The sequence below is a fragment of the Tamandua tetradactyla genome, chromosome 6, assembly GCF_023851605.1.
Source record: "Tamandua tetradactyla isolate mTamTet1 chromosome 6, mTamTet1.pri, whole genome shotgun sequence".
Classification (NCBI taxonomy): domain Eukaryota; kingdom Metazoa; phylum Chordata; class Mammalia; order Pilosa; family Myrmecophagidae; genus Tamandua; species Tamandua tetradactyla.
In genome coordinates, this window is record NC_135332.1 from 134,294,333 (window position 1) to 134,318,882 (window position 24,550).

General features: G+C 34.7%; 2 protein-coding genes across 2 annotated transcripts in view; one reads left to right on the forward strand and one right to left on the reverse strand.

The window, feature by feature from the left end:
• Positions 1-14,847, forward strand: part of NECAB1 (N-terminal EF-hand calcium binding protein 1) — a 208,316-nt gene extending 193,469 nt beyond the window's left edge. Inside the window, exons 11-13 of the mRNA XM_077167170.1 lie at positions 5,656-5,733; positions 6,979-7,070; positions 11,410-14,847. Coding sequence (XP_077023285.1) covers positions 5,656-5,733; positions 6,979-7,070; positions 11,410-11,438 — 199 coding nt within the window. The 3' untranslated portion in view covers positions 11,439-14,847. The remainder of the gene's footprint in view (positions 1-5,655; positions 5,734-6,978; positions 7,071-11,409) is intronic.
• C6H8orf88 (chromosome 6 C8orf88 homolog) overlaps positions 14,202-24,550 on the reverse strand; it is an 80,202-nt gene continuing 69,853 nt past the window's right edge. The window contains 3 exon segments of the mRNA XM_077167171.1: positions 14,202-14,614; positions 16,106-16,153; positions 16,155-16,213. Of these exon segments, the coding sequence (XP_077023286.1) occupies positions 14,591-14,614; positions 16,106-16,153; positions 16,155-16,213 (131 nt within the window). The 3' untranslated portion in view covers positions 14,202-14,590.

Sequence of the window (24,550 nt, forward strand, 5' to 3'; positions counted from 1 at the left end):
GTTTCCAAGAGTTGAAATTCATCTTTTACAGTCAGGCAAGTCTATAGTCTGATTTAAAATCATCTCTGGTAGATGAGGACCCAGTGCCAGCACATTTAGCTTTGATTGTTCCCTTGGCAGCATGCCCAATGTCATAATAACCATTTAAACTATTATGAAAGCACACAGATTTCTGCAGTCTTAACTTTAGAACTTGGACATAAAAGAAAAAAAATCAAAAACTCGTTTCCTCTTTCCATGTGCATCCCTATCTCAGGCTAACAAAATACATGAACTCTTCCACTCTTCCTCATCTTAATTTCCACCACTCTAACCTGTCCAATAAACAGCTGCTAGACATTTTCAGAAACCATTATGATAGAATTCCCTTCATCAGGAACCTGTGGTAACTCTAATAAGTATCTTATCAAATGCGAGATGTTATGCTGACTCTGCATGTATCCTACCGACAATCCCAAGGAATATACATCACTATCGTTTGTTTTCCCTCACCTGCTACAATGCATAGCTGCTGTTAGACTTTCCAGCATCATCTGTTAACTCCTACTACTGTCCCTTAAATCTGATCATTCTCCCTCCCAGAGGTATGCTTTAGGGTCTCTGCTATGTCCAAAGCCTACCCCCAAATTAATCTGCTTGTCGAAACCTTCCACAATTAATTCTATACTTTAGCTGTACTTCATAATCCTCAGCAGTTGTGTATATCTATGTATACATACACTTTTTAAAATCTTTGATTGCTTTGGTGTTCCTCCCAGTAATTATATTTCATTCATATTCCAGCAGAATAACCACTTACTGAAAAGTTTGGCTCTGAAATTAGACATGGGACCTTAATACCCTTGTGGCTTTGAGAAAGACCCTTACCAGCTCTAAGCCAGTTTCCTGAGATTAACTAAGGTAGTCCATGTGATGTACTTAGCATAGCACCTCAAATCCCATGAGGACCCATTGAATGTGAGCCAGAGTCACTATTGCACTTGGGCACCTCCCTCATTGTCCAGCTGGCTGACCTCTCTAGAGTGTAAAGTACTTGCTCAGTGCTATTACTATGGAACTGGTGATCTCTTTAGTAGTGCCTTTGTAGCAGAAACAGAGGAATTGCTGTTTCCATTTTTTTTTTTTGGTCTGTTTTTCTACTTTACACCAGACTCAGAAGGGCACAAATCAAAGTCCCATTTTATTTCAGTGATTCAAGAGAGAATGGGAAATATCACTTAGAAATTAAACTAAATTTTTGGAATATGCACACACACACACACATTTATATACATATGCTTTCCCCATGGTATAGACTGCAGAAAGTTCAGTAAACTTTACTGAGTTCAGTAAAATATATTTTGGCTAGCGAGAATATAAAAAATATAGTCTGTGTAGATATATCTCAATCTCCTGGGATGTATTAGATTTTTTTATATTATAGAAAAGGCAACAAGTATTTTTTGTGTTTATTTTTTAAGATTCAGAAATACTGGGTGGGCCACAGTGGCTCAGCAGGCAAGAATGCTTGCCTGCCATGCCAGAGGACCCAGGTTCAATTCCCGGTGCCTGCCCATGTAAAAAAAAAGATTCAGAAATACTGCTTTAGTATGAATTGGGAAAGTGACCTGAAACTGCTAAAACATCCCAAGGGAGAAAGAAACAGCTTGTAGGATAGTAAAGAGAGTACATAGATGTGTGCTACCTATAGCAAACTGTGTTATCAATAATCACGAACGCCCCCTGACCTCTTGCTGTGAAGTACAGGGAAGGAGAGTGTACTTTCTCTGTAAAATAGACACTCATCTCCTTTTCCTTTGCAAGACTGGTCTGTTAATGCCTCTTCACCTACTTCTTGACTTTTCAGCTCATTTCTTTCCTATACTGGAAATACCAAAAAGCAAACTTTATGAACATCAGAGAATCATCAAACATGGATAAAATATATGGAATACATGTTATGCTGGGAGGCACTGATCTAACTTCATTTTCCAGTTGTATCAGTTAAGTCAAATTTTCTACCCATACCGATTGATGAATAATCAAATGGGCATTCATATCCTCAGGCATGCTCCAATACATCAACATGAATGCTTTGTGCTTGACTGATAAATAAGGCTCTGGGAATTATTCCAGCCTTGCATTCTTCTCCTTCACCCACTATGTTCAGCTCAGCCATGCCATGGTTAGACAAGAAGTGCTACCTTAAAATAACTGTCAAGAACTTATTGGATTAGGCATTTTATATCTATTTTCTTAATTTTCACAGCAATTACCTCAGACATGAACTATATCCATTTTAGGAGGAAACTGGGGCTCAGATAGGTTAAATAATTGCCCAAGTTTGTCAGACTCCAAAGCCCACATTTAATCCTTGCCAACATTCAGGCATCCTTGAATTAGTTTTCTGGACTTTCTGTGGTTAACCAGTAGTAGAATGGGCAAGATCCTTCCAGCTCCAATTATAGGATGGTCCTACTTAAAGTCAGGCCACTGAATTAGAGCAGATTTTCCCTCTTGGTATTTGACTAGGAGACTCAGAGGCTTGGGGACTGATACAGTCTTGGTCATAGTGGTCAGTTGAGTTTTAAAACTGAGTTAGTGAAGATTTCAGACAGATGAATTGTTTAGAACCAAGTAAAAGCACACACATACATGCATTGTTTGATGCTATTTTTCACTTTAGTTTTCATGAAGGTTCATTAATTCCTGCATCTGTAGGGGCAATCAACTGAATATATGTGATATATACAGTGTGTTCTCAAAACTATGCTGGATATCAGGAGGAGAGAATAATTTTGTCTTCAAAGAACTTAGACTTTAGTTGGATAAACAGAAAATAGTTGGGATAATACTTTGTGAAGTTAGAAAACTGTGAAAGCCGTATTCTTAGCCTAAGATGTCACGTGTGAAATCTTAACGTGAATAAAATAATTTGAGGTAAATCTCAGCTATGAAATGCTAGAATTTCAATGTGTTAAACTCCATGTCAAGAACTGAGGGAACCTGAACATAAGATTGTATTTATAAGAATCAACTCTGAGACTAGAGAAACATCCTTGAGAACTAATGATTTGTGACACACTGAGCGAGTAATCATTTATCCGTATTTTTATACAGATTAAATCAATTGGTGGATGGATCTTCCTATGGTGGAATGTGGGGACTGTTCCTCCTGGTGCACATTTTTTCTAGTGGTCAGATTCTTGAGTTAAGGTGGGGGGTGGATAAAGGAGGAAACTGGGAGGAAGGGAGAATCCTGTCTATTATGGTCCTGTTGCCTCAGGTAAGGTCTTGAACCCCAACTGTTCTGGAGCCACAACATTTGCCCCTGGAGCCATTTCATTGACTCATTTTCCAACTGCTAGGAATATTCAAGGTCTCACAAAGCCTAGGGCTGAAGCTCTTAGTATTAACTACATAAAGGGACAGCTTAGACAATGACTCGTTTCATCAAGTAAGTGTCAATTGTCACAGGAAATAAAAACAGGCCAAGGAAGAAGACAGTGTTCTAGGTTAGTAGAGTCACATGGGCAGTGGCTCAGAGGCGTGCCACTTAATTTTAAGTTGCAAATAACTGAAAACTAAACATTTAAGCCATAAGCCATTTTAACAGTTACTGTTCAAAATGTTTCTAAAAACATTTCACAGTTAACCTTTTTTTTGTTCTCTCAATGTTATCATTGCATACCTTAATATCACACAGTCTCAAATAGTATTGTCCCTAAATATCAGATATCATGACCATGTAGTGGTCTATTTGGCCCTTTACTGAAAGCACCTAGTCTATAAAGCAATTTTGGTTTGCATTTTCACCCATATCCATGCATACAAAATGGAGGACCATTATCGTAGAGAAAATAACTTTATTGTGCAAAAAGAAAAATGAAGAGAATGAAGTCATACTTCAATAAATTTTATTTAAAACACAAACAGTCTTAAACTAGTAGTGAAGAACTTTGTGTTCTAGCCTCAGTTCTGCCATTAATTTATTACATGACTTTGGTATAATGGGTCTCAGCCTAGACTTTTCTGCCTATGAAAGAGATTGCATTACTATCTAAGCAAGTAATTCTTAAACATTTGTGGTTCACACACCCTTTTGAAACTATGACAAAAGCTATGCATCCTCTTCCCAGAAAAAATACATTTGCACATTAATTTGCAGATAATTTCTGGAGCTTCAGGGAACTCCCCAAAACCCTCATCCATGAACTCCTTAGATTAGAAAATCTCCAATTTCACTTTCTACTCAATTCCTATGATCCTATACTAAAATTTTTCCCAGAAAATATGACCTTGAGTTTATGACAATATTTTCTGTTATGCCTTAATGAATCAAGCTAAATGAACAACCATATGAAAAACACTAAAACTATTTACAGGCAAAGAGCTATAAGATAAAATAAATTTAAAAAAAAATTTAAATTTGTGTATAGCTACTGCCACCTGCTGGTCATCCTCAGGTAAACCCTAAATCAACCTTAATCTTTTATTTTCTGGTACGTTTGTTCCCTCTTTATCTCAATATCCTTTTTTGTCTAGTTTCAGATTTTGCTTTATAATACAAATAAATATATTGCAAAACATACAGACTGGACTTGTGGTATTTCCTTTAAAGGCATCTTTGATTTTGCCTTGCCTTGTCCCTTAAATTGATGAAAATATTCCGTCTTTATTCCTTTGTTTCACTTTTGGCCTCATTACCTCTCACCTATTTCACTAGTGAATAACAAAGTTATTTCACTAATTTTGAGCTTTTCTTCCTTTTTATTACTGCCCTCCATACTGTACCCCACACTGCCATCAAAGGATCTTTTAAAACACAGTTCTAACCATGTCCTTTTCCTTGCTTTTAAAACCTTCAGTGGTTTCTCACTGCTATGGGATTAAAGCCACATTCTTCACCTTAACCTATCTTTTCAGCCACCCCCTCCTCACTCCTCCAAAATATATAGGCTTTTAGCTACCCCATGCTAGTCAAAGGGCTGGTAGAACAAATCTGTCTTCTCCAAATTGGAGAAGCAGTGAAAAATTGTAATTATGGAAGGAATGCAAACTCTCAAAACTTGATCTGGACTGAGACGAATTTGAAGGATGTGTGTGTGTGTGTGTGTGTGTGTGTGTGTGTGTGTGTGTTAAGAAATAAATAAGAACCAGTTGGCATTGATAAAACTAGGAGTCAGTTGTATAGCAACAAGGTGGTCCAGCTGATTCATAAATGGCATAGAGCAGGATCCCAAACAAAATAACAGAGAGATGGAGTAAGGCCAAGAATTTGGCAAGCAATGTGGAGGTGAACAGGCCCCAATCCAAACAGCTACACTCGAGGGCAAGGGCAGTAGCATACCTATATTTTTCTGAATGCTGGCATAACTGATGCTCAATAAATCTTTTTCAATTAATGGATATACCAAAGTATATTTGTGATGTCTCTAACATACTGAGAATCTCTTTGTAATGCTAAGCAGGAAAACTGAAAAATCATTTTGCCCAGCAGATATATTATACAAATCCATGACAAAAATGTTCAGTTCTCATGTAGACACCCTATGTCGTTTCCTATACAAATGAGTAAGATTGTTTTATACCACATAGAGTTGATTAGAAAAATTAGTTTGCTTCTTGTCTTTAAATTTCCTGTAACTAATTAATACTTTTTCTTTTCCATTCCAGGATCTCCATACAGAAACTTTCAAATGAATCTCGCTACATGATTTATGAGTTCTGGGAAAACAGTAGTGTGTGGAATAGGTATGTTAAAGTAGAACTTATTTCTTGTGAAGTCAGGTAGCAGTATACATGATATAATTTTAGGACTTGTAAGAAAAGCTCCAATTTCATTTACCTCTCCTTAAAACCTGTCCCATTTGCTCATCATCTGGAATACCACACTTTAAGGAATTTATTTTATAGTACTTTCATTGTGCTTTTCTCTTGAAGCACAAATACTTTTAGTTATGATTCCACTTTAAGTTTTAACAATTCAATTGATGCTTTAAGGTAAGAAGGTTTTGATAGAGCTCATGGGTGTTTAAGGTAGGCAGGCGAGACAAAGGTTGCAGAAAAGAGAGGATCAGAAAAATTCTTCACCTCCTAATTTGCCCTAAGGTAAGTTTAATGGTTATTGTTTTACAAGTAAACTATATATAATGGTTAGAATCATCACAGCCTAACAATTTTGCTAAAAGTCTTTAAACACTACAAATGAAGGGAAAATCTAGAACACTGGGAAAGGTAAAAACAGACTGCCCTGAAAGCAAAATAATTACTAACAGCAAAATAAATCATTAGAAAAATGGGACCAAGGAAATTCTTGCCATTCTGAGATTATACTGAAATTACAGAAAACAGTTCTAATTCGCTTTAAAATGTTGCTAAGACTATAGCTAGCTATCCAACAAGCCCATGTTTAGGATACTAAATATGGCAATGGAAGTAACAGAATGCCTCAAAATTCCATAGACACATATTTCATCTAAAAGTTTTCTTTTAGTGACTATTTTAAAGGTACTTTGTAGTATGATGAAGGCATAATGAGACCTATAGAATTTTAGGTACAGGAGGGAGACTTAAAGGGAACTTTTTCAACTCAGTGCTTCCAGGCCAACACTTTTAGACGACTTTTCTTTTTATTTTCTAGGTATGGAGACTCTACAGATCCTTTCTTAGCTATCCTGTTTTTTTTAAATACCCTAATAGTCAAGATACTCTTTCTTCTGTTTAAACTTCTTGCTGCAATTAAAGTCTACCTCCAACTGTTTTATTCTGTAGAGAATTAATGGCCTCTTTTTAAAATCTTTATCTTTTCATGACAATTATTAAATTATCCCCTGAGTCTTTTTTAAGGCTAAATAACCATAAAAAGATGACTATATTCAGGCACTTAATCTAAATCATCCAAAACCTTGTCATCTTAATTTAATTTGATCTCTGCTGTACTCTATTTAAAAAGATTGTAAATAAAAATGCAGTCTTAACCTATAATTATTTATACAGCCATCTTCAGACAAATTACAGCAAGACATTCCAAAGAAGTAACGTGGATTTCTTGGAAACTCCAGAGCTCACATCTACTATGCTAGTTCCTGGTAATTATCCCGTGTTCAAAATGCTTCTAAATGTGCTTTGGTACTGCCTTTTTCTTTTTAAAAGAGATGTTCTTTTCACACACACACATTTATTAATGATGCTCTCTTTATAATTTCTTTACATATCTTAAAATTGGAGGAGGCAGGGAAGAAACATAAAGTCTACGTATTTCTTCTGTTAGTCGTCCTGAGTTGACTCTGTTTGTATTCCTGGCTATATTAAACATCAGTCATTTGCTATTCATTGTCAAAATTTTAATATACTTTGAAGTATAGTTTAGATCATGATACTTCTAAAAATTGCCAAATCATTTATGATATTGGACTTTAGTGTACTGAATTTCAAATAAGTGGCCCATAGATTGGAGACTGGAGATTGGAGATTGGAATTATGTTAAAATATTTTTATTACAATAGTTGCTATAATTGGGGGAAGAGAATGGAAAGAGCTTTGAAATGAAATGTCTAAGCCATCTAGCCTAGACAAATCATATTTAAGGAAACTGAGAGCCAAAATTCATTTGTTCATCTACCCATCCATCTATTCAATTACCCATTAAACAAATATTCACTGAGTATTAATATGTTCTAGGCACTGGGGTCACTAGGGTGCTCAGTCTATTTACTGGGTACTGAATGAGCTTCAATTATGAACAAGCGTTGTGTTAGAAGCTAGAGAGGGTACAAAAACACAATCTACCTATAAAATGCTTTCTGTCTAAAAGGCAAGACAAATATCTGCAGACCTGAACCCACCTCAAGGTATAACATAGTAGCTACTGTTAGAATCATAATGTGCTATATGGAATTAAAGAAGGTAGTGACTGTTTCTTTAACAGTTTTTAAGAAGGAAATGACTTTGGAATTGGACCTTAAGAGGTTCTGACAAGCAAAGATGGGAGGAAGGGCACCTCGGTAGAAGTAAGTACTAGACATGAAAAGCTTCAAGTGTGAGTGTGTTTTGCTTACTGGTGCAAAGCTGTAACTAAGGCATAAGGCTTATTATATATGATACATGTGGAAAGAAGCTAGACAGCAGGGAATGAGGTTGAAATGTTATGAAAAGTTTGAATTTTCTTCTTATAGTAACATGGAGCTATTAAGGTTTTTAAGAGGATAGTAACATCATCTAAACAATAAATTCTTACAGGAAGGGGAAAGGAAGATGCCTTGAAGAGGAGAAATTGGTCAAGCAGGGCAATATCTAGGCCAAAGACAAAATGCAGCTGACAGGAGCTAGCCAAAGAGTTTGGGACTCCACTTGCAGAAGCAATTTTCGTAGTTAATCACAGCAAGATGATGGCTGAAGCCTAGGATTAGTGAGAAAATGTGTAGATAAGAAGAACATAACAGAAACCTAGGAAATGCTTTATTTACAGGTTGGTAAAGAATGAAAAGCCTCCTTTATTTAAAATATGAGAGCCAATCACAGACAAGAATCTGAGTAGTAGAATATCAAGGAAACAAAAGGAGTCAAATACAAGGATGCATTACTCCTCGGAGGCATGAATTGTAGAGAACACCAAAGAGAATGAAGACTGAAAACTGGATTTGAAAAGAGATCACTGTTCAAAGGAACAATTTTAATAGAGTGGTGAGAATTTGAAAAAGGTAGATTTTGGTAGATTTGGCAACAAATGGAAGATGAAAAGTAAACTCTGGAATTGAAGTTAGGTGAGGAGATGGGGAAGATAAGGTTTGAATGCTTTAGAGTAGAGTTGAATGATTCTCATAGTCAGCCTGAGCTCTAGGTATGTATTTACTCTAGATCTTAAAGACAGGTTTATCTAAAGATGGCAGATTATTATAATTTTTCACTGCGTATTTCAAATTTAATCCTCAAATACAAAAGCCATGAATATGGTTGAAACATCTGTTAATTCACAATTTGACTCACAATTTAAATAGGATGCACAATAGCTTAAGGAAAGAAAGGTACAGGTTAAGAATGTGGGAGTACAGGTTATTAAGGAACAGATCTCAGTAACTACCTTGAATTTATCAAAAGAAAATTAGCTTATATATTATACCAGGCTTGAACAGCCTGGTATAAATGGGGGAAAACTTGGTAGGAGACAAGTAACTTCTGTAAATATGGCTGCTGCAGCTTTTGTGCACAGAATGCAGGAAAGTGAGATCCGGATCTTAATTATCCTCACAGCTCACTCCCTACCCTAATGCAATACTAACACAATGTATAGTACAAAGAAATTATTTCCTAAATTAAGGAAGGAATAAGTACTTTGACATCATTATAATGCTTTGGTCTTCAGTCACGTATATTTTCAAAAACTGAAGCTTGTCTTTTTTTGGGTCTGATATAAAACTTTGTCAATCCTGGAACCACTAGCTGAACAATGTAGAAGGTAACAGAAGAAACTTATTCTTACATGGTATATTGAGTTTTTCCAGGACAAATATTTAAAATCTTAGCAAGAATAGAGTAGAAAAATGTACAGAAAAGGAGGCTGAGTTGTAATCAGGAAAAAAAATAGCACAGTAATGACAGGAAATTTAAAATATTCAGGTAGATTTTAGGGGGCCCAATTTTAGTTTACTATTGTGGACTTTCTATGTACTATTAATGTCATTGATGCATACATTAAACTTTTCTTAGAGCATTTTCTAATTTAGAAAAAAATAAAATTGGATTAATTTTTGGCCACTGAGACATCAGAGAAAATAAGATTAGATTAGTTTTTGTTTGCTGACCCTGAATTAAATACAATTTAGTGTCTCTTAATTGTCGCCATATATTGTGTATTAAATAATTTTAAAATCACATCTAATTTCAACAACTACTGGAATTTGATAGAATAAAAAGTAAAGTTAGTTTTGATTTCTGGCACAATTTTAAACCCTCCACAAATAAGACTGTAACACCTCCTGTGGCATCCTACCTTATTTTAGAGTGAAAGTTTTATCTTTCCAACAGCATGCCCATATCTTAACAAAATGCTGGAATTCACATATATATTATTTGTTTTTATTGGCCATATTTCTTTTTAAGGACTTCTCTTATTTGTATAATCAGTTTTGTGCATTTTATGTTACATGGTCTTTAAAGTTAAAAATAAAAACAATTAAAAATGCATTTTAGCTGCATACATTTAGACCTAAAATAAAAATCCGAAAGGAAAAAAAGCACACATATAGAAACACAGGATGTATAGGTTTGCATTTCTAATTTAATTCACAAATTATTTCTAAAAGATTTCTTTACTTACAATTTCTAACTCAGCTAACTATGATAAATAAAATAAACTAAACCAGAATGCACCTAGATATAAAAATACAAACTGAGATATATTCCTATGACCTCTCAAATATAAAATCATCTAAATGAGGCATACTCAAATATGGCAATCCAGGTCTATTAGCTGTCATAAGTCACCCAAATAAAAAGAATATGAGATCTGCTGGTGGGATGAAATATTCCTTGTCATAGGAGAAAGACCTTATGATTATGGGAAAAGATACACAGGAAGTAAAATCCTATTGCCAGCAAATTACTTAAAACATTTTTGAAAACAAACTTTAATCCTTTCCATTTTTCTGTTTCTGACAACATTTCACAAATCTTATTTCTGTTACAGGTTTCTCTTTTTTAAGATATTTATATTCATTGGGAAAAACATTTCCAATTTTACAATGTAGATAACTTAAAAAATATTCATAACGCAACCTCTTGCTTATACCTAATCTTATTTTCAGGGCATTTGTAATCTCATTGCTAAGACAAGCTCTATTCACATATAACAATTTTAGTTGGACTATAACCAAGTGCCAAAAGAAATGGTATAAATAACAATTGAATAAGTAGAGTTTGGTGTTAGCTTAAATAGTCAGAAAATGGTAACTAGAAAGGTAAGCAGTTACAGTAGGATCTTGTTTTATACTACCAAGAGATTCCAAGACCATTTGTCTAAGTTGAAACTTACACAAAATGGTGACATAGCCATTATTTAATAAGTATTTCTTATACAAATATACCTATCGCATTTGTTATAACTAATGCAGATAAATACTCCAGTAATAAGTAAACAAAATTAATTATGGGAATAATTTTTTTTTTAAGTGCCACTCTTCCTGCCTTTTTTTTCTACTGTCAATCATGTATTAGAAATTGCTGAGTTTGTGTAAAACAAAGTCCTACTGTATATACACTAAAGGTGGGGGAAATATTCTCTTTAAGAATGGCATATACCTTGAACTTATTTAGCCCGGAATCTCTATGTCAAAAAAAAAAAAGGAATGTCAACAGAGAAAATAAAAATTGGAATCAGCATGTAGAATGCAGTTATTTTCATTATTTAAGAAAATGTTTTTCTCTTTCCAGCTTCATGGTGGATCCTGAACAACAACTAGATATTTGTAGGTATTTTCTTTGTGGTACCAAGTGCAAAACAAATGTTCTTATTTAAAACGTGAGTTAGAAAAACTCTCTATGGTTGTTAATCTGTATGCTTTTGTTTACTATATTTCTTCTAAGATGTGCAGTCTTGAAAATATAGTCTAAACCTTTATCATTCATGTGAATTTAGGCTCATTTTTCAAAGTTTAATATCTCAGTATTGATGCGAACCATCTTTGCTACATGTTAACCTAAAACCCTAGTTAGTGGTAAAATCCTACTATGTGAAGAAATGTGGAGATGAAAAAAATAGTTAAAATGGGAACTTTTAGAGAATTACTTCCTAGGACAGATTTTGTACACTATCATATGCCATGTAAAGGGTTAAATCGATGCTTTGTGATGTTTTTCTGTAAGTGGTTTATTCTTCAATAATGCCTGCCCCATTCCCAATTCATGATCCCTTGAGTATTTGCTTTATATTACTTAACAAATTAATATGTAGCCTGTAAACCTATAGAAAATCTATTTGTTAGCTTACAAACAATTTTCACAGTAAGTGAACAAACTTGTGATGTTAGGGTACCATTTAGTAATGTAGTACCCATTATATAATTTATTAATATCATAATTTGCTATATTAAGTTGAATGAGTTAAGAGGAAAGTTTTACTTTGGGAGAATCTGGCTCAAATTGTATGGCATACAAGTTTTTGGTATGTGATCCAGAGTTAAAGATTTTAAAATACTTTCAGAATTTTTTTAACTGAATAAAGACAAAATATAAAACACTATTTTATATTCATAAAATAGTACATAAAGTAATAGGCAGACAATCTGCTTTCTAGCTTTAACACTAAAACAACTATATATATTTAGAACTATATATAGTTCTAAAACTATATACTTTATATATACTCTGGCCTAAAAGCTCATACATGAAATATTTTGAATAATAAAATCTCCTGTTCTGATCTAATTATAAATCTTTCTGATTAAAATACAATGCATATTGAAATGTATAACCATGTTATTCTGTGTTTCAAATTCCTAGACTACAGGTCTTCTGGGAAAACTAACTTCTCACTATTGGAAAACTCAGAAAAAAAGAACAGTTGAACTAAAATTTGCCCTAAATTATTACCTGAAACTTTTACTGACCTAAATAAAATTAAAGACTTTATTTCATAGTTTTGACTAGACATAGGTAGTAAATTTTGACAATATACATACATCTATATATATACACACACATGTAAGTACATGTGTGTATATCTAGCTATATGGCTCTGGTCAATTCTAAAGATGACAAACACTATGAAAGGAACATTTGGCTCAACTCTTTTAATTCATATATAAAGCAAAGAACAACAATAAGAGAGATGTACAATGATTATTTAAACAAGCTACACATATGTACAAAGGCAAATAGATAATAAACAGTCTTTGCAGTCTCACTTTGATTATATACAGTAAGAAAGGATTACCTGAATTTGAATCCTAGAGGACTTGGTAAAAACACAAGGGACCTAAACGTTGGTTAAAAATGGCTCCAATAAAGACACACAAATCATAGCCAATCAAAATATTGCTCTGGCTGGTCCATTTCAATATCAGATTTAGAAAGCACCTTATGTTTTTTGGTTGGTAGGCAGTTTTCAAAGGAGCACAGTAGGTGTAACTGCAAAAGGGTTCTGCCCTCAGTCACAGTAATAAATAGAACTGCTCTTTAGATTCCAAATTGGAATAAGTTCTATCATATTTTTTAAACTAGAATCAAAAGCACTTGAGAACAAATTAAGCACACTAAATTATGACCCACGTTCTCATACAAAGTATATATATATATTCCCTGCATGTATATATATTTACATTTTCATATTTATAAAAGGAAAATAGACAAAAAAGCTAAATGAAAAAAAACTGGATCCTTTTTATAAATATCTCATTTTCAATTGACCAATAAATTTTGGGGGTTAATGATTTTTATTCTATTTAAAATGATCCATTTTTCTGAGAAATAAAGTAATGAAAAATGGAGACCTGAAAGATGGAACCCTACCACGGACTAAAAAGCTTGAATCTGGTGAATAGAAAGGTATTGGTTTTAGGAATTCAGAAAAAGACAACTCCTCACCATTAGATCCAGGAATACAAGAGAATAAAAGGAGGGAGAGTTTACACTTACCTTTATTATAGCTTTCTTTTTTTTTTTTACACTGGGCTAGAAGAAACTTTTTTTGTTGTTTTTTTACAAGGGTATTCAAAGTGGCAAACTGCAGGAGATTTATTGTATAAAAAATTTAAATTCCAAATTCTAAAATTCTTCATTCATACATGTTGTTGATATAAGAAAGTACAGAATTGAAACTTAATATACCTGAATCGTTTGTAAATGCCTAGATTTCGCTTTTTGGAATGAAAGTATCAGTTCTATTTTTGCAATTACTCAACTTCTACTCTTCATATGGTCTGATTAGTGACTTTTCAATTTCCGTTCCACAAATTATTACTGTTTCCAAATGGTCAATCTCTGATAGTAACTATGAATCTAAGATAATGTTAATTTATTGTTGAAAACTTAGAAACCAATATTATATTTGATCATAAATGGCTACTTAAAAATCTCTTTCCTGTCACTGAAAACTATATATTGAATATCATAAATCATCTAAGTTTCTAGAGAGATTGTAAAAAATCCTTTCAAATGCTGGTATGAAATTAGTGGGAAACAGAACAAAAGCAACCTTAAAAGCACCAAAAAGTATATACCGTATATACATGGTAGCAAATACTTTATATTTGAGAATCTTTACAGCTTGCATTTCCATTCCATTATTACAAGTGACAAAAAACAAAAAAAATTGCAATGCAAATTATAAATACAATCTTCCCACTTCACTAAGCAAATTCCTACTTTCTTAGTGTTACTTTCAAATTGATGCAGGTAACTGCCTGCAAAGCTGAAATTGATTAGAAAATTCTTTAAGTGTAAAATATCTCTTTCTCATTTTAGGAAAAACCAAATAGCCAACCATGAAAATTAAAAATAAATCCAATTGTCACAGTCCATTGCAATTATTGTTACTAAGGTCCACTTCATTTGTAGGTGTCCAAAATATAAAACAAATAATTATTTATCTTCAAATTCATCTGTTCGTAAAATGCTACTTAAAACTTTGGTTGTTTTCCTGTAAATAGAGAAAAGAAAGCATCATCAACTGAATACAGTTTTATTAATTAGTTTATCAAACCAAATACTATAAACCTATAAAGTGTTTACTGATCTAAATGCATGTTACTATAGAAACTATTAAAATAACTGGAATTTGTCAAATAGCAAAAGAGTTCTTCTGTGTTTAATCAAAGCATACCTAATTCATCTTCAAAATATATTAAACTCTATTCCAAACCTGTTGTTATATTTCTGTGGTATCTAGTTTTTTCAAAATGTTATTAAATGTATAAATGAAAAATCTTCTAATGTACAAGGTTTGTTCAAAACAATTTACAAAAGTTTATTACAAAATAAAATGTCATTTAAGATGGAAAAATCTGCAAATGAAAAAGTGACCATACTTTATTGGAGTTTATATGTCCCTATAAACTTTGAACAGCTGGGAAAAGTCAAGCATCATTAAATGCTTCTAAGTGTTTCACTGATTTTAAAAAGAATTGGTCCACAAAAGATAGGGAGTTTAAAGACACAGTGCTACATATCATGAACAAGATAAATTTAAAAAAACTGAAAGGGGGCAAAAGGGTATAGACTTCAAAAGAATTAGAATATCCAAAATGGAAAAAAATACAGGATGTGTTCAGACTACACACATTCTGACTTCTGTCTCAGTACAAACCTTAATTGCCTTTCCCTATATAACAGTGTTTTTGAAAGCTTTAAAGTAAAATTCCATTCAAAAGGGTAATAGAGACCATAAAGGATAGAAAACAGTATGTCTAATAAGAGACAGGTACCCTATATTAAGAACTTTCATACATTATTTCATTTAATCTTAACAATCTATGATACAGAGTGCAATGACATAGACTGGCCTCAATTTATGCCATTGCAGATAAGGATGACAAAGGAGGGTACATAACTTGTTCACCAGTACAGTTTGAACCCATATCCATTCTAATCAATATCTTAAAAGATGTATGATTTTGATGAGCAGACACAGAAACAGAAAGGGCTAAGAATAGTAAAGATGCTTTGAAGAATAAGTGGGATGACTTGTTTTATTGTATTAAAAGACTAAAGAACAGAATAAAGAGCCCAGGAACAGACCATACACATGTAGTCACTTGATTTCTGAAAAAGCTACAAAGAACTATCTTTGAATAAACACTGTGAGGATAACTGGATATCCATGTAGAAAAAATAAAACCTGACCTTACACCTAATACCATATAGAAAAATCAACTCCAGGTAGATTATAAACTTTAATTTGAAAAACAAAATACTAGTGCTTCTAGAAGATAATGTAGGAAGACAGATATTTCCATGACTTTACAATAAAAAATATTTCTTGATTAGAGTAGTAATTACTTATGGCATATTGTACATTTAGATTTTTATGTACTTTACCGAGTTTACAATGAAAAGGGTAAAAATCTAGAGGCAGAAAAATGAAAATGCTAAAGACAATTTTGGAATTAAAATACATAATTCAAATACTTACTGGTTTTTGAAGCACAATGGGATGATCAGGCAGAAAGTCTGGTTTTTTTCCTGCAGATGGAAACACTTGAGAGCTTCAACAGGAAATCTCTGCTGTATTTAATTCTTTCTGTAGAGATATTAAACAATTGTAATGTTATAAAACATAACTCTCCCAGGCCATTTTTGGTTGTACCTTGTGCCAGTCTGAAACTATTATGTACCCCAGAAAAGCCATGTCCTTTAATCCACATTCAATATGGCTGGGTGGGATCTTTTCTAGTTTCCATGGAAATGTGACCCACCCAATTGTGTATGCTAACTTTTGATTAAAGTGTTTCCTTGGTGCTGTGTCTCCATCCATTCAAGGTGGGGTTGCTTACTGGAGCTCTTTAAGAGGGAACCATTTTAGAAAAAGCTTTAGAGACACCAGAATAAGCAGAACCCACACAGCCAGAGACCTTTAGAGCTGCAAAAAGAAAATGACGCCAGGGAAGCAGATAAATAAGCCTAAATGCCTACATTAAAAATGAAGAAAGAGCTAAAATCAAAGAACTGCACATCTGGAGGAACTAGATAAAGAAAAGCAAACTAAACCAAAGCAACATGAAGGAAGGAAATAATGATTAGAGCAGAAATAAAGGAAATCAAAAACAAAGAAATAAAAGAACGAATAAAATTAAATTTGGTTCTTTGAGAAAATCAATAAAACTGACAACCCCTAAGCTATACTAACAAAGAACAAGAGAGAAGATGCAAATAAATCAGAAATGAAAGAAGGAAATTATTACTGACCCACAGAAATAAAAAAAAAATGGTAAAAGGATACTATGAATGTCTTCATGCCAACAAATTTGACAATTTAGATGAAATGGACAACTTCCTAGAAATACATGAACAACATATGCTGTCTATAGAATAAACAGAAGACTTCAATAAGCAAGTACAGGTAAACAGATTTAATCAGTCATCAAAAACTTCCCAATCAGGAAACTGTTGAGCTGTGTTCTAGCAGCCTTGGTTCTTGATGATGACTGTATAACAATAGGGCTTTTACAATGTGACTGTGTGATTGTGAAAACCTTGTGTCTGATGCTCCTTTAATCTGGAGTTTGGACAGATGAGTAAAAAATATGGATAAAAAAATAATATGGGGGATAAGGGTTAAAATAAATCGGGTAGATGGGAATACTAGTGGTCAATGAGAGGGAGGGGTAAGGGGGATGGTATGTATAGTTTTTATTTTTTTTCTGGAGTGATGCAAATGTTTTAAAAATGGATCATGGTGATGAATACACAACTATGTGATGATACGGTGAGCCATTGATTGTACACCTGGTATGGAATGTTTGTGTGTTAAGACTTATCAATAAAAATGTATAAAAAAGAAACAACACATGCATGCACACATACGTGCACATACACACACAAAACTCTCCCAATAAAGAAAATCCCAGGATCATCAGATGGCTTCACAGGTGAATTCTACCAAACGCTCCAAGAAGAACTGCTCAATCACTTCCAAAATACTGAAGAGGGAACACGACCTAACTCGTTCCATGAAGCTAACATCACCTACTACCAAAGCCAGATAAAGATACTACAAGGAAAGAAATTTTCAGACCAATTTCTCCAATGAATATAGATGCAAAAATACTGAACAAAATACTTAGAATCCAACAGTACAATGTAAGAATAATATACCATGATGAAGTGGGTTTTATTCCAGGTATGCAAGGGTGCTTCAACACAAGAAAACTTTATTCAACATTGTGCTAGAAGTCTCAGTTATAGTAATTAGGTAAAAAAAAAAAAGATCTAAAACGCATCTAAATAGGAAAGTAAGAAGTAAAACTTTCACTATTTGCAAATGGCATGATCCTAAATATACAAAGTCCCAAAAAATCAATAACAAAGCTACTGGAGCTAATAAAAAATTCAACAAAGGGGCTGGATACAAGATCAACACACACAAACTCTATACACTAACAATAAGCAATCTCAGCAGAAAATCAAGAAAATATTTCCATTTACAATAGCAATTAAATGAACCAAATATCTAGGAATAAATTCCACTGAGGATGTAAAAGACTTCTACATATAAAACTACAAAAAAAAAAAAAAATACTAAAAGAAAGGAAAGAAGACCTAAATGGAAGAATATACTATGTCCATAGATTTATAAAACTTGATATCATCAGGATGTCAATTCTACCCAAATTGATTTATAAATTCAACACAATCCCAATAAAAAGTCCAACAGCCTATTTTCAGAAATGAAAAAGCCAGTTGTCAAATTTATTTGGTAGGGCAAGGGGCCTCAAACAGCCAAAGATATCTTGAAAAAGGATAATGAAGTTGGAGTACTCACACTGCCTGTCATCACAGTATATTACAAAACTCCAGGGGTCAAAACAACAAAATACTGGCATAAAGAAAGACATAATGATCAATGGAACTGAACTGAGAGTTCAGAAATAGACTCACAGATTTACGGTCAATTGCTTTTCAATAAAGCAGCCTAGTCCATTCAATGGGACAGAACAGTCTCTTCAACAATGGTGCTCACAGAACTGAATATCTTTATCCATAATAATGGAGGAGGACCCCATTTTAGACCTTCTGCAAAAATTAACTCAAAATGGATAAAAAGCCCTAAGTATAAGAGACAGAACCATAAAAATCCTAGAAGAAAATATATGGAAGCATATTCAATATCTTGTGATAGATGGAGGTTTCTTAAGACTTGACACTGAAAACGCAAGCAATGAAAGAAAAAATACAAAAATGTAAATTGCCTCAAAACTGGATACTTTTGTGCATCAAAAGGGTTAAAAAATACCAACTCAGACACATCGTGGTGGCGGGCCAAGATGGCAGCTTTGTAAGGTACGTGCGTCTTAGTTCCTCCTCCAGAGCAACTACTAGGTGACCAGAAACAGTGCAGAACAGTTCCCGGGGCCACGGCAGGGACCGGACACACAGCGTACCCCAGTCTGGACTGGCTGGACCGACTGCGAGACTCCGCTGCGGTGAGCTCCCCAAGCAGCGCGCGCTTCCCTGGGCCACGGCGGCTGGCGGCCGGCACCCCTCCCTCCCTCCTTCCCGGACCGGCTGAGAGTCTCGGAGAGGCAAGTTCCCCAAGCCGCGGCGGCCAGCGGCTGGCACCCCTCTCTCGCGGGCGGCTTCCTGGACCGGCTACGAGACTCGGATCAACGAGTTCCCCAAGCCGCGGCGACCGGCGCCCCTCCCCCACAGGCGGCTTCCTTGTCCAGTGGCGAGTCTGGATCAGCGAGTTCCCCAAGCCGCGGCAACTGGCGGCTGGTGCCCCTCCCTTATAGGTGGCTGCCCGGAGGGAGAGGAGGGAGTCTCCGACCGTGGCAGGGACTGAGTCCAACCAAACACCAATAGTGGCATTAATAAAAGAGCCACAACATCTTTTGCTGGTGGGACCCGCAGACAGACAAACGCGACATAATGGGCAGGATAAAAAAAAACAGAGCCCAGAGACTTCACAGGAAAGTCTTTCAACCTGCTGGGTCTCACACTCAGGGAAATCTGATTAAATGTCCAGATGCCAGCAAAAAATAACAAATCATACCAGGAAAATTGAAGATATGGCCCAGTCAAAGGAACAAACCAATAGTTCAAAAGAGATACAGGAGCTGAGACAACTAATTCTGAATATACAAACAGAAATGGAAAACCTCTTCAAAAATCAAATTAATAAATTGAGGGAGGACATGAAGAAGGCAAGAGATGAACAAAAAGAAGAAATGGAAAGTCTGAAAAAACAAATCAAAGAACTTATGGGAATGAAAGATACAGTAGAAGAGATGAAAAAAACAATGGAAACCTACAATGGTAGATTTCAAGAGACAGAGGTTAGAATTAGTGAACTGGAGGATGGAACATCTGAAATCCAAAAAGAAACAGAAACTATAGGGAAAAGAATGGAAAAATTTGAGCAGGGGCTCAGGGAACTGAATGATAATATGAAGCGCACAAATATACGTGTTGTGGGTGTCCCAGAAGGAGAAGAGAAGGGAAAAGGAGGAGAAAAACTAATGGAAGAAATTATCACTGAAAATTTCCCAACTCTTATGAAAGACCTAAAATTACAGATCCAAGAAGTGCAGCGCACCCTGAAAAGATTAGATCCAAATAGGTATTCTCCAAGACACTTACTAGTTAGAATGTCAGAGGTCAAAGAGAAAGAGAAGATCTGGAAAGCAGCAAGAGAAAAACAATCCATCACATACAAGGGAAACCCAATAAGACTATGTGTAGATTTCTCAGCAGAAACCATGGAGGCAAGAAGACAGTGGGATGATATATTTAAATTACTAAAAGAGAAAAAATGCCAACCAAGAATTCTATATCCAGAAAAATTGTCCTTCAAAAATGAGGGAGAAATTAAAACATTTTCAGACAAAAAGTCACTGAGAGAATTTGTGACCAAGAGACCAGCTCTGCAAGAAATACTAAAGGGAGCACTAGAGTCAGATATGAAAAGACAGAAGAGAGAGGTGTGGAGAAGAGTGTAGAAAGAAGGAAAATTAGATGTGATATATATAATACAAAAGGCAAAATGGTAGAGGAAAGTATTACCCAAACAGTAATAACATTAAATGTTAATGGACTGAATTCCCCAATCAAAAAACATAGACTGGCAGAATGGATTAAAAAACAGGATCCTTCTATATGCTGTCTAGGAAACACATCTTAGACCCAAAGATAAACATAGGTTGAAAGTGAAAGGTTGGAAAAAGATATTTCATGCAAATAACAACCAGAACAGAGCAGCAGTAGCTATACTAATATCCAACAAATTAGACTTCAAATGTAAAACAGTTAAAAGAGACAAAGAAGGATACTATCTACTAATAAAAGGAACAATTCAACAAGATGACATAACAATCATAAATATTTACGCACTGAACCAGAATGCCCCAAAATACATGAGGCAAACACTGAAAAGGGAAATAGACACAACTACCATAATAGTTGGAGACTTTAATTCCCCACTCTCATCAATGGCCAGAACATCTAGACAGAGGATCAATAAAGAAACAGAGAATTTGAATATTACAATAAATGAACTAGACTTAACAGACATTTATAGGACATTACACCCCACAACAGCAGGATACACCTTTTATTCAAGTGCTCATGGATCATTCTCAAAGACAGACCATATGCTGGGTCACAAAGCAAGTCTCAATAAATTTAAAAAAGATTGAAATCATACACAACACTTTCTCAGATCATAAAGGAATGAAGTTGGAAATCAATAATAGGCAGAGTGTCAGAAAATTCACAAATACGTGGAGGCTCAACAACACACTCTTAAACAACCAGTGGGTCAAGGAAGAAATTACAAGAGAAATTAGTAAATATCTCGAGGCGAATGAAAATGAAAACACAGCATATCAAAACCTATGGGATGCAGCAAAGGCAGTGCTAAGAGGGAAATTTATTGCCCTAAATGCCTATATCAAAAAAGAAGAAAGGGCAAAAATTCAGGAATTAACTGTCCACTTGGAAGAACTGGAGAAAGAACAGCAAACTAATCCCAAAGCAAGCAAAAGGAAAGAAATAACAAAGATTAGAGCAGAAATAAATGAAATTGAGAACATGAAAACAATAGGGAAAATCAGTAAGACCAGAAGTTGGTTCTATGAGAAAATCAACAAGATTGATGGGCCCTTAGCAAGATTGACAAAAAGAAGAAGAGAGAGGATGCAAATTAATAAGATCAGAAATGGAAAAGGAGACATAACCACTGACCTCACAGAAATAAAGGAGGTAATAACAGGATACTATGAACAACTTTATGCTAATAAATACAACAATGTAGAGGAAATGGACGGGTTCCTGGAAAGGCATGAACAACCAACTTTGACTCAAGAAGAAATAGATGACCTCAACAAACCAATCACAAGTAAAGAAATTGAATCAGTCATTCAAAAGCTTACCAAAAGAAAAGTCCAGGACCAGACGGCTTCACATGTGAATTCTACCAAACATTCCAGAAAGAATTAGTACCAACCCTGCTCAAACTTTTCAAAAAAATTGAAGTGGAGGGAAAGCTACCTAATTCATTCTATGAAGCCAACATCACCCTCATACCAAAACCAGGCAAAGATATTACAAAAAAAGAAAACTACAGACCAATCTCTCTAATGAATATAGATGCAAAAATCCTCAACAAAATTCTAGCAAATCAAATCCAGCAACACATTAAAAGAATTATACATCATGACCAAGTAGGATTCATCCCAGGTATGCAAGGATGGTTCAACATAAGAAAATCAATTAATGTAATACACCATATCAACAAATCAAAGCAGAAAAATCACATGATCATCTCAATTGATGCAGAGAAGGCATTTGACAAGATTCAACATCCTTTCCTGTTGAAAACACTTCAAAGGATAGGAATACAAGGGAACTTCCTTAAAATGATAGAGGGAATATATGAAAAACCCACAGCTAATATCATCCTCAATGGGGAAAAATTGAAAACTTTCCCTCTAAGATCAGGAACAAGACAAGGATGTCCATTATCACCACTGTTATTCAACATCATGTTGGAGGTTCTAGCCAGAGCAATTAGACAAGAAAAAGAAATACAAGGCATCAAAATTGGAAAGGAAGAAGTAAAACTATCACTGTTTGCAGATGATATGATACTATACGTCGAAAACCCTGAAAAATCCACAGCAAAACTACTAGAGCTAATAAATGAGTACAGCAAAGTAGCAGGTTACAAGATCAACATTCAAAAATCTGTAGTGTTTCTATACACTAGCAATGAACAAGCTGAGGGGGAAATCAAGAAACGGGTTCCATTTACAATTGCAACTAAAAGAATAAAATACTTAGGAATAAATTTAACTAAAGAGACAAAAGACCTATACAAAGAAAACTACAAAAAACTGCTAAAAGAAATCACAGAAGACCTAAATAGATGGAAGGGCATACCGTGTTCATGGATTGGAAGACTAAATATAATTAAGATGTCAATCCTACTTAAACTGATCTACAGATTCAATGCAATACCAATCAAAATCCCAACAACTTATTTTTCAGAATTAGAAAAACCAATAAGCAAATTTATCTGGAAGGGCAGGTTGCCCCGAATTGCTAAAAACATCTTGAGGAAAAAAAACGAAGCTGGAGGTCTAGCGATGCCGGACTTTAAGGCATATTATGAAGCCACAGTGGTCAAAACAGCATGGTATTGGCATAAAGATAGATATATCGACCAATGGAATTGAATAGAGTGCTCAGATATAGACCCTCTCATCTATGGACATTTGATCTTTGATAAGGCAGTCAAGCCAACTCACCTGGGACAGAACAGTCTCTTCAATAAATGGTGCCTAGAGAACTGGATATCCATATGCAAAAGAATGAAAGAAGACCCATATCTCACACCCTACACAAAAGTTAACTCAAAATGGATCAAAGATCTAAACATTAGGTCTAAGACCATAAAACAGTTAGAGGAAAAGGTAGGGAGATATCTTATGAATCTTACAATTGGAGGCGGTTTTATGGACCTTAAACCTAAAGCAAGAGCACTGAAGTAAGAAATACATAAATGGGAGCTCCTCAAAATTAAACACCTTTGTGCATCAAAGAACTTCATCAAGAAAGTAGAAAAACAGCCTACACAATGGGATACAATATTTGGAAATGACATATCAGATAAAGGTCTAGTATCCAGAATTTATAAAGAGATTGTTCAACTCAACAATAAAAGGACAGCCAACCCAATTACAAAATGGGAAAACGACTTGAACAGACACCTCTCAGAAGAGGAAATACAAATGGCCAAAAGGTACATGAAGGGATGCTCAATGTCCCTGGCCATTAGAGAAATGCAAATCAAAACCACAATGAGATATCATCTCACACCCACCAGAATGGCCATTATCAACAAAACAGAAAATGACAAGTGCTGGAGAGGATGTGGAGAAAGAGGCACACTTATCCACTGTTGGTGGGAATGTCAAATGGTGCAACCACTGTGGAAGGCAGTTTGGCGGTTCCTCAAAAAGCTGAATATAGAATTGCCATATGACCCAGGAATACCATTGCTAGGTATCTACTCAGAGGACTTAAGGGCAAAGACACAAATGGACATTTGCACACCAATGTTTATAGCAGCATTATTTACAATTGCAAAGAGATGGAAACAGCCAAAATGTCCATCAACAGACGAGTGGCTAAACAAACTGTGGTATATACATACAAGATGGAATATTATGCAGCTTTAAGACAGAATAAACTTATGAAGCATGTAATAACATGGATGGACCTAGAGAACATTATGCTGAGTGAGACTAGCCAAAAACTAAAGGACAAATACTGTATGGTCCCACTGATGTGAACCGACATTAAAGAATAAACTTGGAATATGTCATTGGTAACAGAGACCATCAGGAGATAGAAATAG